A 20,602-nucleotide genomic window follows, 5' to 3' on the forward strand; every position below is an offset into this window, starting at 1 on the left:
TACTTTGACATATGTCGATGTATTCCAATCTTCTAGAATCTGACAGTGTGCCAAATGAGAACACAAGAAACTGTCATAGATTGACCCATGTCAAGTCAATGATACAGCTGACATATGACAATGTAGACAGACATAAGATATCGGTTTGAGGACTTGTAGCTCGCAATGTGCACCATACACGCCTTAGAAATATCGATGACTGAACCAAGCATCCACATGTTTTGAAAACATAGTTAAAAGTACATATTAACTTCATTTGAGGGTGGGAATGAAATTAGGAGGACAAGGCGCAGGTAGAGGGTGGGTAACCACGCGAATAAATCAACCGATGTGTGTGCGACCACAGATTCAGGTATTTGAATGGTTTTCGACAAAATGGCATTTCTAAATAACAAGCGTACTTAGCTATTTTTAAATACACAAACACAACGGCACACAATCGCACTTTTATTTACAAAATGGAAAAAGGGTGATTTTCAATTTGAAACATGGCATCTACTAAAAGGGTTAGGCTACGTATGAGGCTTTTCACAAAAGCAGGGGCCCATATCCCCAAACCCCACACTTTCCCCTCTTTCTTCAATTTCAGTGTTTCATATTTTACCAGCTATGTCTACGTTGCGGTTTTGTGGAGTATCGCTCTATACGCCCCCCCCCCACCCCTCCCGATCTGCAGTATCCCGACGGTGTTTTGAACTGAACAGAATGTGACGCTGTTGGTAGCGGTTTGGTTAATATTGGGCAGTAAGGCTTTAGGAATACATTAAATTCGCATGTGACTTGGGAATTAGTCTAAAAACAAAACGGTGGGTAGTGACTCGCCTGGCAGATTCATTTTTGGGCTTGCTTTCGATCCCTTTTCCGGAGAGTTCGAAAAGTGTTTTGATATTTAATAAAGCTTTGTTAGCAACACCGCTCTATGACCATGCTCTGTGCATGCCTTTTTTATTTATCAATATTTGAAAGTTAGTTTTATGGTTTAAGAAGCACAAGCTTTTAAAATCTGATTACTCGGGAAGCATGCACCTGCGTCCTGGCTCAATGACTGTGACCTGTCACACTATTTCGGTGATACTTTTTGCGCATAGCGCCAACATAGCTGTTACTTCCGGGTTTCAGTAATCCACTGCTACGGTCGTGTATGACTTCATCATATGAGCAAACAAAAGCGAAGCTAGGCTGTACCTTATGCGTGCAATACCATATTAGGACACCACTCCCATTTATAGTAAACTTGGTAAGTAACTTAGTAAAGTGACCAAAGTCCATTTAAGTCGATTTAGCTTATAAACAACCATCTACATTGTAATAATTTTGTGTGAGTTCGAAGTTTTTGACGATCTTGAGTTCCCATTCCTTCTCATAAAGAGCGAATAGTTCCTAACGAAGCTGGTGCTGGTAGGAAAGATGTTACTTAGGCCTAATGTTAGCCTATCCTATTCTATTGCTAGCCTAAGTAATTGTTGAACGAATAATGTAATGTAATGCAACGCCTAACGTTAGACCTAACATTACTCGTTAGGCCAATGCTTGACTAGGCCAGGCCTAATGTTACAATTATACTTTGCTATTTGTTACTGTTTGGACCTGGGCAAACGTAACTTTCAACCAAGAGGTAATCCTACGAAAGTGTACACCCGACCAAAGTAACAATAGGCCAGGTCTTTGCAAAAACAGTTTGCATAGTCCTAACTTGAGTCTCACTCTTGTCTTAACTTGTCATTAGGCCAAGCCTAGGCTATAGACATAGATGCCTTACTTGTTAGTAACTTTAAATAGTTTCATTGTCATTTTGTGAGAATAAGACATTGGCCTAGGCCTTGACCGCTGCTAGCCAAACTCGAGGAGCAGAGAAGGTCTGAGGTTCCTGTATTTGGCTTTTGCCTAGAGCTTAGACTTAGAGATAGACCTAGGCCTGCCATGAAATGAGGAAGCTGAACTTTTTCCCTCAGACTTTATTAACTCCAGAACAGATTCTGCTACCAGTACATGAAGTTTTCCTCATCAAAAAGCCATATACTCATACATGGTACAGTACTACTAGAATTATCCATGGTCTGTTTATTGAGGCGGAGTCGAAAGTTCAACATTGATACTGATAGCCTAGTTTTTGTATATGAGTTTGAATTATTGGTAAACAATAATAATGATTACAATATTATAATTTGTTTGAAAGTCAATAGTAAAATTTGCTTTCAGCTTTCAAACTGCTTTTCTTATTGTTATGACCCTCCAAAATGACATTGCTCCTGACCGCTAAAATAGACAATTTAATGTCTCAGTATAGATCTAACAGCATTGCAGTAAAATGCAAGTTAAAATCTGAGCATGGGTGACCATTGTCTGACTTTATAGAATAAACCTTTTAGGGTAATAATGATGGTGTTGAGGTTTTGTTCTTTATCTAGTTAGTGTCTAGTAGTTCAAGTTTGCTAGAATGTGAACTCATAAATCAACCCTGTTCTATAGTTTGCTACCTAGCATGGTTGCCATTATTACAATCATGACTTTCATTTTCAGTTTCCCTTGTTTGTACTGATATACAATTTATGACCTTCAAACTAGACCTCACAAGTTGAAAATGCCAGTTTTATAGCTTAAATAATATTTGATTGAAAATTTATGTCAAATTTTGTAAACATAAATTTGCTTAATGCCAAGTGAGAGGGACTTTAGACTGGAAAATTGTCTTTGTTATTCTGTATGTATCATAAAATCATTCATGTACAAATGAAAATATAGGTCTAAAAAACATTTAAAATAAATGCATTTTAACAGAAAATACATCATTACAGTGCTTGTAGGTATTATTTAGTGTTACAATGTATACCAAATGTTGTATTGTTTGTAGGTATTATTTAGTGTTACAATACTATTGTACAGTTTGTAGACTTGTATTATTTAGTGTTACAATAACATTGTACAGTTTGTAGGTATTATTTAGTGTTATAAGACATACCATTGTACAATTTGTAGGTATCATTAAGTGTAATGCATACCGTTGTACTGTTTGTATGTATTTTTAGTGTTACAATACATACCATTGTACTGTTTGTAGGTATTATTAAGTGTTATAATACACACCATTGTACTGTTTTTACAGTACCTTTAAGTTAAAGGAAGACTGTGGGCACAATATCATATTTGGCAGTTGTACTTGTAGACTGTTAATTTAAATAAAATATTACCATTCTATGTTATTGTAGAGTATCAAGAATTACAGTTAAAACAGTTAATAACATATATATTAACATTCCATGTATTACTGTACATACAATAATACAATACTCATTACAAAGGATACTACAATAATACAAATACACTGTACATAGGATATTGTACATACAGTAATGAAATTCATTTCATAGGGAACTGTACATACAATAATACAATACTCATTATATAGGATACTGTACATACAATAATACAATACTCATTACATAGGATACTGTACATACAGTAATGAAACTCATTACATAGGGAACTGTACATATTATTCATTACATAGGATACTGTACATACAATAATAATACTCATTACATAGGATACTATACATACAATAATACAATACTCATTACATATGATACTATACATACAATAATACAATACTCATTACATAGGATACTATACATACAATAATACAATACTCATTACATAGGATACTATACATACAATAGTATTATACTCATTACATAGAAATTTCCGATTTAATGGAGCAATACAGTTTTACTTACTTACTGTACTTAAAATACTGTACATACAATAATACAATACTCATTACATAGGATACTATACATACAATAATACAATACTGATTACATAGGATACTGTACATGCAATAATACAATACTGATTACATAGGATACTATACATACAATAATACAGTACTCAGTACATAGGATACTGTACATACAATGCTCAATGCATAGAATATTGTACATACAATACTCATTACATAGGATATTTTACATACAATAATAAAATACAATCCAGAACCTGATTGCATTCACTCTCTGTGTATTCATTTCATAAAAGTGAAATTAAAGTTAACTTATTTAATATAATTTAATCTGTATTTTTATTTTCCTCCCAGTCCCTGATAGCTTGTCATTGATAATAACTAATACAGTGCTCGATAAATAAATTGCACATACAATAAAAGACCAGCAGAACGGTTTTAAATTTCCTTTTGTTTCACCCAAGAAATGCTAATTGAGGACAGGATACCTAGACATGTACAATCGAGTATAAAGTATCTCTACTTAAGGCTGACTTTCTTGAAGTTGAAGAAGTATATGACTTCCTCATTCCCTATTAGCTCTGAATTTGAAGGAAGAAAATAAGCGCCTTCATCATCTTTGAGGTCATTGAGTCATTTAAATTGAGGAGGAAGTTAGGTCTCATTAGGTTGAGTAATTGATTGACTAAATACAAGGATATAGCATTTATTTCCTATACTGTGCAGGCTGTATTACTGTATGTGTGTTGAAGTGATTGCATTGTCTGATATCTTAGTATACATTTCCTTTCAAAGTGAAATATCGAATTGAAAAATATTCCTAACTGACACGTTAGTTGTCCCCTAGGTAATTTGAGATATGTTTGATTCAATGTAACCTACTGTACCTTGTAGAGTATTTGGACTGATTAAAACCCTCAGGCCTTATTCCAAGAGGTGGATCAATGTTGGTGGTGTGAACGGATGAATGAATGAGTGAGTGAATGTATGAATGAATAAATGTATGAATGAATACATGTATGAATGCATGAGGGAATGAATGAATTGATGTATGAATGAGTGAAGGAATAAATGAATGAGTGAATGAATTAATTAATGTATGAATGAAGGAATAAGTGAATTAATTTATGAATTAATGAATAAGTGAATTAATTTATGAATTAATGAAAGAATTAATTGATGTATGACTGAAAGAATGAATTAATCAGCAAATGAGTGAATGTATGAATGGTTTATGCACAATCACTATCTACCAAAACAGAACTAGTATTGTTCCATACAGGTGACAAACGCCAACAGTGAAATTACAACTTTCCTTACAGGTTTTGAACCTCTGGACATACAATCAGCGTCCATAGCCTAGTGGTTAGGGTGTTGGCATATAAAGCGGGAGGCCCGGGTTCGAATCCCGGTGGAGGCTGGAAGTTTTTCACCGTTCTGGCTTTCCCAACTCACTATGATTTCAATTATATATATATATATATATATATATATATGTTGATACTAGATGAGACTAGTGGAACACTAGTAGTTGTAACTCGGAGTTTCACGCTTTGTAGCGATCTTCAGACAACTGCAGTTGTCTGAAGATCGCTACAAAGCGTGAAACTCCGAGTTACAACTACTAGTGTTCCACTAGTCTCATCTAGTATCAACATATATTCCGCTCTGTCCAATGGACATAGAGCACTCTGCGCCAAGATAGACGCCAACCTACTCTATATATATATATATATATATATATATATATATATATTTATAGTAGATATGTAGTGTATAATTCACAAGCATAGCTATACTTCTGCTAAGTCAGTTTTTCAAATATTGTGATGCTAGAATATTGTGATGCATCACAATATATCCCCAACTTTACAAAATTTGTATCCTTGCCATTTAGTAACCTAATGCCTAAAAATGCAAAACCTTCATAGCAAGTTTATCAGACATAAGCAGGAAATGCTTGTTGCATAATTTGTAGTTTATGTCTTTGGTAACATTCTTGTACTACTTGTGGGGAGACAGGAAATATCCTGGTTTGAACACTTTAGGCAAAGCAGATCAATAGGTTGAACTGGTAAAGTCTGTAAAATTTTACAGGTCCATTTCTCTCTTCTTTTTTCTTCTACTCGCAGAGAATAAATAAAGTGTACACAAAATGGCCAACCTTGCAGACCTTATCAGTCAACTGGACAAGTTGTCCGTTGATCTGAGGACATGCGCTGACAATACAAAATCGTCTGATGTGCCTCAGGACTCCGGCGAGAAATTGGAACAGCTAATTATTAAACTCCAGGGCATCAAGGGGGACGTTGGTGGAGGTAAGAGATGAAAATGGCCCCATTTAACAAAATATTCCAGCGGCTAAGTTGAGTTTTTAGCAACATTTCTGGAAATTTCTTCAGGTCGAAATCCATAAATTCATAGATTCATTCATTAGGTCAAAGATCATTTGAGGTCAATAGAGGTCACAGTCTGAAAACCTAAACACCATAATTCAAAAAGCTTATGGTGGATGAATTTCATAATAAGTAGAAGAAACTCATTTCTCTCTGTGGAGGTCAATTGGAGGTCATTTGCGGTCAACAGAGGTCAAAGTCCAAAAACCTGGTAAACATTTTAACTCACAAAGTGAAGGTTGGATGAACTCCATATATAGATCATGGATGCACATTATTGAGCAGAAATACCTAAGGTCTACTATGGAGGTCAAAGGTCACTTAAGGTCAACCAAGGTTATAGTATGAAAACTTTGTAAACATAAAAAACATAAAGGTTGATAACTGCAACGATGAACCTAATTACCTTTGCAATGGTCACATTATCTGGAACTCTTTTCTGATGTTCTGGTACTTGACTTTAGGACACATTTTCCTCAGTTGCTCTATTAATCAGGTGGTTCCATGTGTAAAGCTTATAAGGGAATCTCAAGACCTAATGGCTTTTGGTTCACTTTATGTTTTAGTCTTGGATTGAATAGGGTTTCAACTTTACCGAAGAGGATTTGAAGGCATCAATATTTCCATGATTGAAGTGTGTTCATATTGACATGTATCCCAGTAGTAAATAGGAAATTGGACATGCAGTAAATTTCAAAGAGATAAGTCCACCTATCTGCATTCCTTTACAGCTCAGGCAGTCTTTGTGCAAGAATATCAATCCCTTTTGGCAGACTCTTTGGCAAGCTTTGTTGCCCTTAGTAACGAGATTGGTGGTGAAGTCCAAGAACAGGTAAGCGAACTAGCCTTTACACATCTTACTCAACCTTTACACTGATTGAATTGGTAAAGGATTTTACACAAATTGAGGTGCAACATGGACTTTGATTGTCAGTAAAACAGACAATAACTTGTGGAAGTGGACATACAGTGTGTCACATGTACACTTAGTGGACATACAGTTTATCACATGTACACTAAGTGGACATACAGTGAATCACATACATGTACACTAAGTGGACATACATTGTGTCACATGTACTCTAAGTTGACATACAGTGTGTCACATGTACACTAAGTGGACTTACAAGAAAGGTATCTAAAGACATTTATTTACTTCAATCATAAGAAAACAATCATGATTCTGTCACAAAGAAAATTGTTAATACTTTGAAAACATTGTTAAGACAGACCTTAAAGTAAAAATGATTAATATTGGTTGCGCAAAAATCAGCAGAGAATGTAGCTTTAATCATTATTACAGTTACAATTATTAATCATATTTACATCAATACTTTTAGAAAGGAACCCATTTAGACAGAATGATTCAAGTTTAAGAGCACAGATATATGCATTTTAATAGTAAATTCCCAGCGATTGTTAGCAAGTGTCCTGGTTGGTCGTGTTCAGTCCCAAGAAGCCCACAGTAGACTCACATCTCACTGGAGTTAATTACGCTGTGTAACGCAAAGTGTTTCTAAACGTGGACACCATCGCCATTTGACAAAACATTGTGTTTTGCAGGGAATTAAAGGATAAAGGATAAAGGAAAAGACTAAATCTCTTAATGTGTTCTTGTCTTACAGGTTGCAATATTCAAGAAAGCCTTCGACGCCCAGGGAAAGTTCATTGTTGTGGCCTCTGAATCCAAGCCACCAAGTCAGGTAAGGTCCTGAGAGATATTATTGGGTGGCGATGGTGTTGGTGCACCAGTTTTGGGTGGCGATGGTGTTGGTGCACCAGTTTTGGGTGGCGATGGTGTTGATGCACCAGTTTTGGTTGGCGATGGTGTTGATGCACCAGTTTTGGGTGGCGATGGTGTTGATGCACCAGTTTTGGGAGGCGATGGTGTTGATGCACCAGTTTTGGGTGGTGATGGTGTTGATGCACCAGTTTTGGGTGGCGATGCTGCTGATGCACCAGTTTTTGGTGGCGATGGTGTTGATGCACCAGTTTTGGGTGGCGATGGTGTTGATGTACCAGTAAGCCTTTTGGAGATAAATGAAAAAACCTGATCTTCATGTTTTCATGCCACTTTCGAGGTTGTAATTGAATTTGAGTCGGATGATTGATGTTGACTTCTCAAACCTTTTCAGAGCAACCGAATTGAGTGGAATTCTTTCAAACTGTGTCCTTTTTCTTTCTACCTCCCCCCCCCCCAAACTTCTCTACCCATCTTAGGCAGTGCTGATGAAACTTTTGCAGCCAACATCAGAAGCGATCGCTGGGGTACAAGAATTTAGGGAAAAAAGGCGCACTTCAGCCGTCTTTAATCACCTTTCGGCTCTCAGCGAAACCATCCCTGCGCTCGGCTGGGTCACTATCGTGAGTATAACACCGGCTATTGCCAAATACTGTATAGAAGCCACTTACCCTGGGTACCTCTCCATTTACATAGCTACCATGTGTGACTTTGTTTAAAGTTTTATGGAAATATTGCGTTCTACCACCATACAGATTTGACTATACAGTAAAGATGGATAAAGCGTACACATGATGTTACCTCACTCAACCTTACTGAACCTTTTCATTACCTACCAGAAACCTTACACAAGCTTTAAGCAGTGACCACAATACTGCTACCAAGCACCCAAATTCTATAAATTGTTATTATTCACTTCAAAAGGATTTAATAATCTCTTTTGACCAAATGGCTGTAAAGGAGAAGAATTTCAAATGTGTCCTTAAAATGTTCAGAGAATATACAGAAAATATTAGAAAAAAAACATAATTCAAGATTTGTTACTTTGTATAGTAAATATGAGATACTCTTTGCCTGTCAAATTTGTTTCTTATTCTCTCCTATGGTACCCCTTTTTGTTTTTATATTTGCTTTTAACTTTCTAATTCAAAATTCTCAAGCTAGTGCAACATTCTTCTGACACATTTAATGCACAAATAGTGATCCATCACATTTAATTCACAATAGCGCCCTCCCTCCTCCTCCCCTCCAATCTCTTGTGCTGCAATTATAATTTAATGCTATTCAGCAGTTTTCTTGACCAATTATGGCACATAGCCTGTAAGTCTGCTTTATGGTTCGTGCAAAACTCCAATTCTACTGTATCTCTTTTTCAAGGAACCAAAACCAGGACCGTTTGTGAAGGAAATGAGCGATGCTGGACAATTTTACTCAAATCGTGTTCTCAAGGATTTTAAAGACAAGTAGGTTTGACAAGTCATGTTTCAGATGTTTGCAACGTGAGGACATATCTTTACAGTATACGTTAACTTCACTTTGTCCGTATGTCCACGCAAGGTGTGGGAGTGTGAAAAATACATTATATTTGTCCATGCCAATTACATATATGGGAAGAACTATAGAACATGTCCAATATTTGTGGACTCAAAAGTTGTGTGTGAAAGTATTTGCCAAAATGTGTTGCATATGGGAATTATGCATCCATACCATTGCATATGTGTGACGAATGAAACATATACCCACTGCGTCCACTCAGAGTGAATGTGTGTGAATTATTTACATTATATCCATCAAATGGGCACACAAGGTGAATGTGTGTGAAGACTTCAAACATCCATTAGTCGTCCACACCTGGTGAATATATGTACAGATTTATGTGTCCAAGTAAAGTGTATGTGTGTGAATTATTTGCCAATGTCTGGTCCACAGTCGTGGAGTTACGTGTAAATCCAAGGATAAACGTGTGCCCGATTCAGTGTCAGTCTTTTATCCAAACTCTCTCGTTCTTAAGAAAGATTGTTTAATTCTAAAACTTTGTCGCAATTAATATCTCACTCAGCCAGATGTCAATGGAAGGGTGAATGTCCCCCATTTTCTCTAATTCTCTGATTTTGTTGCTGACAAATTTGTCATAACTGTTGTGAGTTTGTTTGGGCATTGCCATGAAGTTTCATCATTTAAGCATTATAGGAAACTTAATCTTGACATCAACCAAAAAGTAAATATTTTCCTCAATCTGGTTAAAATGATTGACAAATTTTGTACATGTCTTTCTAGTTACCACTCATTAACTGAATTGGGCTCCAAATATGACCACTGTTTCATTTATTATCTTTATTTTCAGAGATGTTAAACATGTGAATTGGGTCAAAGCATTGCTGAAGCTGTTCAAAGATCTCCACGCTTACGTACTGAAGTACCACACCACAGGATTGGTCTGGAATAAGCAGGTTAGTTACCATGGAAACAAATCTTATGTCATTTTGTCTGATCTTTTTCACGCAGTACTGCAAAATGTTGAATCAGCCTTCTGTGGCTTATCAAACCATTCAGTTCAATGGTTAAATCATACAGTGTGTCACATGTACATTAAGTGGACACACGGTGTGTCACATGTACACTAAGTGGACATGCAGTGTGCCACATTTACACTTAGTGGACATACAGTGTGCCTGAGAGAGACAGTGCTTTTGGCAAAGGGCCATACAGGATCAAACTAATACAAATCACAAACTTAAAGACCTGGTTTGTTGCAGATAGGAGTAAATTGCATTTGAAAGGAATTTTTGGAGTCTGCATTTCTGTCTCTGTTTATTTTCTATTCTTTGTATCTGTTTTGTGAACGACCTTCTCTCTGACGTGCTGCCGGTTTGCTTCTCATGAATATTTATGCATTTAGTTAGCCAAGATAATAGTTGCTTAATTGTTGATTGTTTCTATATTTTTATTCTTCATGTAGGGTAAAGAGGCTCAGGCCAGTGATGTCCCAGCAGCAGCAGCTCCCGCGGCACCCGCTGGTGGAGCACCACCTCCTCCCCCTCCTCCACCCGCTGACCTCCACGCCCAGTCATCTGCCCCTGCACCGGCAGCAGGTGGTGATGAAAGGAATGCTCTCTTTGCAGAACTTAACAAAGGAAGTGATATTACCAAAGGTAAGCCTTAAGGCATAATTAAGTACATGCTAATAAACTATATAATTATACTGAGACTGTAACATGGAACATTAGTTAACATTGGAGAGATCCAGCCCTATGTAAATATTAAATCTGCTGAACCTATATCGCTAGACTAAGTTCATTCTTTCCCCCCCTTTCCCCCTCACCCCTCCCCCTAAAGGTTAAAAAAGGAGGTGATATTACAAAAAGTAAGCATTAAGGCATAATTAAATACATGCTAATAAACTATATAATTATACTGAGACTGACATGGAACATTAGTTAACATTGGAGAGATCCATCCTTATGTATTATAATAAATCTGCTGAACCTATAATCGCTAGCTTTAGATCCCTGTTTCCCCTCCCCTCCCCATCCCCCCTCACCCCTCCCTCTAATAGTAACAAAGGAGGTGATATTACAAAAGGTATGCCTTAAGGCATAATTAAGTACATGCTAATAAACTATATAATGCTGAGACTGACATGGAACATTAGTTAACATTGGAGAGATCCATCCTTATGTATTATAATTAATCTGCTGAACCTATATCGCTAGCTTTAGATCCATGTTTCCCCTCCCCATCCCCCCTCACCCCTTCCCCTAAGAGTAACATAGGAGGTGATATTACAAAAGGTACGCCTTAAGGTATAATTAAATACATGCTAATAAACTATATAATGCTGAGACTGACATGGAACATTAGTTAACATTGGAGAGATCCATCCTTATGTATTATAATAAATCTGCTGAACCTATATCGCTAGCTTTAGATCCATGTTTCCCCTCCCCTCCCCCTCACCCCTCCCCCTAAGAGTAACATAGGAGGTGATATTACAAAAGATACGCCTTAAGGCATAATTAAGTACATGCTAATAAACTATATAATTATACTGAGACTGTAACATGGAACATCAGTTAACATAGGAGAGATCCATCCTTATGTATTATAATAAATCTGCTGAACCTATAATCGCTAGCTTTAGATCCATGTTTCCCCTCCCCTCCCCCTCACCCCTCCCCGTAAGATTAACAAAGAAGGTGATATTACAAAAGGTAAGCCTTAAGGCATAATTAGGTACATGCTAATAAACTATATAGTACTGAGACCGTAACATGGAACATTTGTTAACATTGGAGAGATCCATCCATATGTAAATAATAAATCTGCTGAACCTATAATCGCTAGCTTTAGATCTCTACATCCCCTCCCCGTCCCGCTTCCCCTTCCCTCCCCAAAAAAACAACTGGAAAACTGGATAAATTTGGCATTGTGAATGAGAGGAGTCTAGTTTGCAAAACTTAAACTGCTGACAATCGTGTTGAGTGTAGCGCAGACTTAATTGCAGATAGAAACACGAAAAAACAAACTGCCATTTTGTCGGCTTCTTTTAGATTTAGAAGTATTTATTTACAACGCTTTTTTCCTCGTAGACTGTGACATATCAATACTATTAGTTTGTACCTAAAGTCATCTGTTTAATTTTTCAATATTTTTTTTGTCTGACTTTTGTACTGGTTTATTTGCTTTTTTTAATAGGTTTGAAGAAAGTGACATCTGATATGCAAACCCACAAAAACCCGAACCTGAGACAAGGACCAAAGCCCTTCGGGGCTCCTAAGCCCTTCAAAGCGACATCTGTGAGCAAACCGACCCCGGCCTCTGCTCCCGTCGCAGCCAAAGCGAAGAAGGAGCCAAAGTTAGCCTTAGTAGACAAGAAGTGGATGGTGGTAAGTTGAAACTACTTTCAAGTCCGATTACGGATTTCTTCTCCTTAACCTTAATCGACTTAATCGATGGAGTGATCGATCAAAGATTGATGCAAGAGAATTCGGTCTGCTTCGCTGCATTTGTAAACGTATATTCAAGCACGAGCTTTTTCCGTGAATTCGCAGACTATCCTTTATTTCTTTTCTACCTCGGGGACAAAAACTATTATCCTAACACACTGTAGCATATGCAAACTGGAGCCTATACCGCAATTTTTGCAAAGTTCCATTCATTTTTTTTTACCCCAGGCTCATCCTTATATATGTCATGAAGTAGATTATCTTCTAAATGGTCCTAGTTTTGATAAGTTGGAAAGAAAATTGCTCCAAGTTTGTTTGTTAACTTTGGCCCTAGATATTTTATTAGAAGTTGAAGTGCAGACATGCTGGAAGTGGTTTTGATCTGTCGTGATTTTGTGTGAGCGGGGGAGGGTGGCGCAGGTACAAAACTTTACCCCAATAGAGACCAGCAATGCTGATGGGAAGGGATGCTAAGTGGTCCTAAGTGGTCATATCACCACATTGCCAAATCCATGTAGGCTTTTGTGTTTGGTTTTCCATCTATTTATCAGGATTCATACCTTTGAACCACATGTTCTTACTGTGCTTTGTATACCTATAGTAGTGTCCTGTATGTCACTTTAAAGGAGCTTAGAGTGTTCTCGTTTTATATTGTCAACTTTAATTAATAAATACCACTATTAATAAATACCATTATCTATGTAAATGCTGTTTAATATTGTACTGTAAAATACCGTACCCTAAAGTACCGTTGATATAAATACCGTTATTAATAAATATGATTATTTTTTTAACCAGCATTCAGTGTATTAATTAGTAATTATTAATAATGGTATTTATTTTTTATTTTGGTTTTATTAAGAATCGTTTTATTGGTGTATTAGATGTTATTAATTACACAAAGAAGTATAATAATCCTGGTTTTCTTTTCTTTGTTGATTTTGAGAAGGCTTTCGACTGTGTCGATTGGAACTTTATTGACCGTACTTTGCTCTATTTTAAATTTGGTGATAGCTTCCGTTCTTGGATTAGTACTCTGTACACTGGTAGTACAGCATCTGTATTAAATAACAGTCATTCGACAGGCTTCTTTCCTATTGAAAGAGGAGTAAGGCAAGGGTGCCCTCTCAGTCTTCATCTTTTTATACTTGTTGCTGATATCTTGATAGGGAAATTTTTTTGTGACACTATTATCAAAGGTCTTAATATTTTAGGACATGAAATTAAACTTTTACAATATGCAGACGACACCACCTTCTTTCTAGATGGTAGTCGTACGTCGTTAATTATTTGCAAAAGCTCTCTAGGCTGAAAAACCAGCTCAAAATCTGGAGTGGTAGGAATCTTACACCTATTGGTAGAAACACAATCGTTAAATCTTATGGCATTAGTCAGCTTGTATTTCTTGTTCAAGTTCTTCCAAACCCTCCGACTGACTTCTTGGTATCAACAGGTATTTATTAATAATGGTATTTATTAATAATGGTTATTAATAAATTCCATTATTAATAAATTCCATTATTACTAAATACAATTATTAACAAATATTATTATTAAATAAATACCATTATTAATAAATACCATTATTAATCATGACTAATAAACACACTGAATGCTGGTTTAAAGGAGCTTAGAGTGTTCTTGTTTTCAAATATTGTCAATTTTATTAATAAATACCACTTATTGTATTGCTGAAGCTGAATGTAGGCACTGGTTTAAACAAACTTATCACATGTTATTATTTGATGTAGTCAGTGCTATGCAGGTCCTCAAGAGTTCATCCTGAGACCCAGTTAAAATTCTCCTGGTCCCTATAAGTGTTTAAAAATGTGATGAAAACTAAACGCTTTTATCTTTTTGTTTTCATACCAGGAACACTTTGATAACAACCCTGCTGTAGAAGTTAACGTCACCCACATGAAGCAGTCAGTGTACGTCTTCAAATGCAGCAACAGTGTGATCCAAGTCAAAGGCAAAGTCAACTCTGTTATTCTAGGTAAGTTGAAGGTGTGAGATATTGAAAATAGACATGCTTATAGCAAGTGGCAGCCCTGGCCCCCCCCCTTCCCCCATAACTCCATGTGCTAATTGTAGATAACACATGTAAGAACCTTCAGTCACTAATCTGACCACCATCAAGAAATCCATGTGACAACCTGCAGTTACACATATGTTAACGTGATGACAGAATGTTTGTTGTCGTCATAGGTTACCGTGTGTTGCCATAGGTTACCGTATGGAGTATCCAAAGCAATCACATGGCTGATTTGCTGCTTGTCATATGGGTTGTCACTCGATACCACATGAGCAATGCATTCTCTCATATGTAATATTGTTGATTTGATTTCAACTGATTAAATTTCTCTCATGTAAGGGGGGACTAAAAGTTAAGAGTGGATCAAATTGTTTAGTTTGTGTGGGCACTGGGCAGGCTCTTTCTTGGGTGGCTTTTCTAAGGAAAGGTATTTTTCCCATAATCAACCATCAATTGGTGAGGCAATCTCCGTTTGGTCTATCGTAATGCAATTTTGAATAATGCTCGGTACGTTGTTTGCTTAAATGATTGTCCATCGAAACACAGAAAACAAAGACTGCCTTTAGCAAGAATTTTAGACACACATTTCTACTAAGTCTTTCTTTAAATTTTGCTCACAGATAATTGTAAGAAGGTCGGTCTGGTGATGGAGAGCGCCGTCTCTGCTGTAGATATCATCAATTCGCAGAGCATTAAACTTCAGGTATGTGTGGGCTGGTCCTATTTTCCTTCCGAAAGGGTAGGACAGGCTCTGAGGGAGGGTGTCAATTATCAGCCTAGTTTGTCCTGAATGGAGTTATAAATCATTTATGTGACCAATGATAAATGGCTGTCTGTGGAACATGACTCATTGACTATGGAAATCTTCATGTTCGATGTCAATGTTGTCCAAGATGATCAAATATGTTGTTGTGTTGTTTGGTTTGTGTTGATCTTTTAAAACAAATCACCTTGGCTCATATTTTAACACCAAACATGGGCCAATATTTTACAAAGCTCAAATCCTACTTGGCAAGTTTCTTACTTGTGTGTACATTGCTTTGGTTGCTCTATAGGTTTACTTACTATACCATCTCTATACATGTAATGTACAGGGAGGTGAGATATTGTAGTCAATTTGTGGTCACAGCCCTGGTCAGGTGCTCTATCAGTTACCATTGAAACATTTGCCATGGTAACTTATGGTGTAGAAAATTTCACAAACCAGTTTGAATGAATACAGTCTGCATCGATGTTTAGCACATGAAGCACTAAGTAACGTTCGTTAGATGTCAAAGGTCATGAGGTCAGTGCTTAAATCAAGTTGAAATCTCATGTACACCACCAAACTTGGTGGGTTTGTGATGATCCAAGTGTCTCCAGGGATGACATCATTAGTCGGGTCCTAGATTCAAATTTTGGGAAGTTATCTGCAACTCCACGGTTCATCTACTTCTTTCTTTTCTCAGATGACTGACAAAGTACCCATTGTAAATATCGACAAGACCGATGGTGCTATGGTCTACCTCAGTGCCAACTCCTTGAACACCGAGTTTGTGACCGCTAAGTCTTCCGAGATGAACATATTGGTCCCTCAGGCAGATGGAGAATTTGTAAGTTGGATCTTGTTAACTTAATCCTTTTCTACAATTTCCAAGAGTACTCTACTTTTAGTGAAATGTTTATTCCTAGAAACATTGCAAGGTAAATTAAATGCATAGTGGTGTCTCACCGTTCCACTGGAAAAAGCTCAATGATTAATTTGAAAGTGTTTTCTGCTTTTTTGGTTTCCATGGCAATTTTCCCAATCATGGTGGCCTGTTTTTGTCTTCAGGAAAATGAGATTAGGTGTATGTGTTTGGTTGTGTATGACAATGTGCTTTTTATAAGTATGATATCTCAAGAAGGGAAGTTAGGACATATCATTTAGCAATAGCTCTTAATTTAGTACAGTGACCATTGCTTTCGGTCAGGTAGTTTTTATGGAAGTCATAGGTCATTTGATTTAGATAGGGATTGTTATTGGTCAGCCTTTCAACTGTGTTAAATATATATATATATATATAGAGGAATAACAGAAAAACTGTTAAACAACTATGCTGCATTTAGAGAAAGGCTGGATCTCGAGTGAGATACAATACTTAAATTAGGTAAGTGATTGGAAGTAAAACAGCCAATGTTTGGTTTTTGCAGAGCTTTTGAGCAAAACTAGCTCTTCTTCATTGCATGATCACCGAAAGTGACAAGGAGTAGCAGGAATTGAAACTTGATTTCACTGTGATATACAGTTGACCTCTGTCCGTATTAAAATATAATAGCGAGATATTTTGTGGACGGTTTGCATAAATGTCTCAACATAAATTGTATTTTATATTAATTTTCCTCCATTTATATATATATAGAGAGAGATATATAGATATGTTTCATTTTTCTTTGTCACCAACAGAAAGAATTTGCTGTACCAGAGCAGTTTAGGACATCCTGGGACGGCAAAAAGTTACAGACAGAGTGTGCAGAGGTTGTCGGGTGAACCCTGGTTACCGAGACGATGATCAGTAGCTAACAACGTAGATATATAATGTAAATTTAAGTCACCATGCTAAGTTACCATTGGTTTTTGTTTTATTTTTTATTGGAAAGCAGCAATAGAACCTGATCTGCTAATCAGATGGTATGGAAACAAACCACTTAATCAGTAAGAATTGTTTTTATTTATTTTTTTTAAGTTTAATTTCTATGCAATTGCATAGTTTGCTTTGTGGAAAATATCTGAGAAGGTTAGACCAATAGACTACATAGAACATGTGTGTGATGACATATCCCAGTTTGGTTTATTCTTTGAATCAAACTGTTGAGAAAGAAAAACAAAAAACAGAAATAATTGCTTTTAAATGAGTTTGTTATAAAACAGCTTCTGCTCTGAAAAATGCAGCTTATTAAAAATATGGAAGTTGAAGAAATTGTATTTTATATTAATTTTTCCTCCTTTCATTGTCTTCTTTGTTCTTTTGCTTTTCTTGCTTTGAAAACATCGGTAAAAATATGAAAAGTAAAATTGTTACACTATGAAATGATTGGAGTGGCATGGTGAGTAAATGTAACGATACAGATCTATGTCTTCTTAAAAAGTCCCTTCTTTCTCTTGTAAGGTTGAAAGAATGTTCGTCTATTTTGCCGAGTCGTTTATGCAAACCGTCCACAAAATATCTCGCTATTATATTTTAGTACGGACAGAGGTAAACTTTATGTCACATTGAAAGCTAGTTGAACAAAATCTATCATTTTTGAAGGGGAATTAAATTCAATCAACATGACGCATACATTTGTAGAGGCAATGATGTGGAGAACAACACTCTTGAAAGAATTGAGTGGATCCTTTGGGGTAGATGCCAGGAACTTTGTCTTGCATTTTGGTCCAATAAGTGTGCAAAGAATAATAAGCAGAATAAAGGACTAGAACTTGCATACATATCTACAATCACCAGCAGAGTTAAGTCTATATTGTTACAATTAAATCACCAAAATAAAGCAAGAACTTCAAGCAATTTTTTTTTTTTTTTTTTTGTATTTCGCACAAAGTTAGTCATGGCCGTCGTTGCTATGGTAACTTTCATTTTCATGCCCGGAACCTTTTATCGTTTATCATGATTTTTTAGACCATCGATGGTTTGATCTCTTTCTTTACAAATGTGTAGAGGTTAGCAATGTCAAAGGTCAAGTCTGTTGAGATGTGTCAAGGCCACTTAAGAAAGGGTAAAGGTCATAACCTTGGTGACATAAGATTATTTCCTACTCCTCCCTTACACGTATCCTTATCAATTATTCAGACATCTTCCTTGTTGCTTTGGTCTCTCTTTTCTGTTTGATGACAGGAGTCGGGAATAGGTTGCTTGGTTGTTGGTCAGTATGTAGCCTACAGTAGAAGTGCTTTCTTAACTAAACATGGTCACAGTAATATTTTGGTTCAACGTATCACAGAAATCCGCAAAGCCTGGTTCATATTATCAGATTTATCAGAATATGGAGACAAAATGCTACGAATAAGGTTTCATATATTTTTGGGTAATTAATCAACGCAGTGGTCTGAACATGGTATAATTTGTTTTTTAATAATGTTAAATACAACTTGTATTTGCAAAAACTTTCGAGAAAGGTGCTTTTTTTCGGTTGTGATATCAAAACACCCTTTATTTGTTACATAAAGTTGAATGACTGAACTATATATAAACAAACAGGACCTGAAAACAAATACCTTAACAGTTAAGGTTTTACTGTCAGGTTAAAAATAACAAACCACCGATCTCTCCCCTCCCCCACCCCCTCCCCCACTCGTTCTCCATACTTACCTAGGGAGAATGATATCTATATTTGTACTTAATAACAACATATTGCCAAATTAAATCAAATTAATTAGTTGGGTTTACAGTACCTTGGAAAGGGGAATTATCAATTGTCTGCCCAAAACTTTGATGAAAAAAAAGAAGAATCTATTTAAATTAATTTCCAACATACAACAATTTCCTCAGAACTTAGATCAGTGAAAATTCTTCTGTTTGAGTAAACTTGGTTGTACCCAGTATTAAATCTAGAAGTATTTCTTATCATATGTTCTCATTGATACAGAAATGAAAGTGTGTCCTTCAAAGTAGCTTATCTTTTAATGTCTCACTAACTGGGACCGTGGTCAGGATATATATTTATGGGGGTGTCTTATGTGACATGCAAAGTGCAAAAGTAGCCTGACCACTTACTACAATACTCCTTGTCTTGAAGCAGTTCCAAACTCCTTAAATCTGGGTGCTGGTTGATTCAGAAAGCCCATGCTTTTGGTACTTGTCATGTCCCTAGGGCCAAAGAAAACCGTGGGTGCAGACACAGACCGAGTTCTGGCATGAACTATTGTACAACCATTTCTGCTGCCTTTTTTGTCAGAAAATAAGTGTCTAATTAAGCCATAAGACCAGTTAGATAGATTGACTTTGGTATGATCTTGCTATTTTGCAGTAAAATCGGAAATAAAACATTGAATTACCAGCCAGGATTAGCATTTCAAGATACCCCCTCCCCCATCGTACACCTCGTGTGTGCTCGCTCACCGAAATTGAGTTCCACTTTCCTGAAAATTGAACCCCATCCTTGGCTCAGACCAATCTTTGCCTCTGTCAAGCCCCATGATAAACACTTCCTGTGTTCCATATCTTTTGGTAAGTGAAGATATGAGTATTTCTCCTATGTTGCTTTATTTTAATTGAATGGTTTTTTTGTGTTTATGTTCATTATGAACCATGTCTGTTTTATCTACAAGTGATAATCACTTTTTCCAAGAATGGAATCATATCCAAACCTGCTTTTTTTTTCAATATTAAACAAGAGTATATATATATTATACACCTCATAAAGTGGAGGGACAAAATGCAATTTCTTTTTGTTCTTTTGGTATAAAGCGTGATTTAGATCATTTTTTTCCTCAAAGCTGGGTTTATAAGCAATAAAGTTTCACGACTGGAAAATAAATTTACTAATGACATTTACATATTTGTGTGTGTGTGATCCTTTGCTTTTAGTTGAATAAGCCCCCTAACCTAACATTGCTATGCTGAAATAAAATAAAATGAGTCTCATGCCCAAAGAGTTTTAAATTTTTTCTGAGTGACAGTCATTGTTAAGATGTCCCTACGTCCCTGATCTCTGGGCCCTGGCTACGGATTTCTCGTACTATTCTTGTATGAAGACCCCCAGGAATCGTCCCTGGTTTTAATAACGGTC

The 20,602-nt window shown here is 36.4% G+C and overlaps 1 protein-coding gene across 3 annotated transcripts; it reads left to right on the forward strand.

Annotated features, from left to right (window-relative positions):
- Positions 1-1,083: 1,083 nt before the first annotated feature.
- LOC139984134 (adenylyl cyclase-associated protein 1-like) lies at positions 1,084-20,367 on the forward strand. Of its 3 annotated transcripts, none has more exons than XM_071997873.1 (13): positions 1,084-1,237; positions 5,872-6,057; positions 6,867-6,967; positions 7,761-7,838; positions 8,356-8,499; positions 9,254-9,339; positions 10,221-10,326; positions 10,836-11,028; positions 12,572-12,762; positions 14,695-14,818; positions 15,478-15,560; positions 16,306-16,449; positions 17,283-20,367. In XM_071997873.1, exons 2-13 carry the CDS (start codon positions 5,895-5,897, stop codon positions 17,364-17,366), a joined length of 1,497 nt encoding a protein of 498 aa, XP_071853974.1. In that variant the 5' UTR covers positions 1,084-1,237; positions 5,872-5,894; the 3' UTR covers positions 17,367-20,367. The 3 variants fall into 3 exon arrangements, with proteins under 3 accessions (XP_071853974.1, XP_071853976.1, XP_071853975.1); XM_071997875.1 differs by having other exon boundaries at positions 1,222-1,318; XM_071997874.1 differs by lacking the exon at positions 1,084-1,237 and adding an exon at positions 1,257-1,398.
- The last annotated feature ends 235 nt before the right edge of the window (positions 20,368-20,602 follow it).

This window comes from Apostichopus japonicus, chromosome 17 (assembly GCF_037975245.1).
Source record: "Apostichopus japonicus isolate 1M-3 chromosome 17, ASM3797524v1, whole genome shotgun sequence".
In the NCBI taxonomy this organism is placed as follows: Eukaryota; Metazoa; Echinodermata; class Holothuroidea; order Aspidochirotida; family Stichopodidae; genus Apostichopus; species Apostichopus japonicus.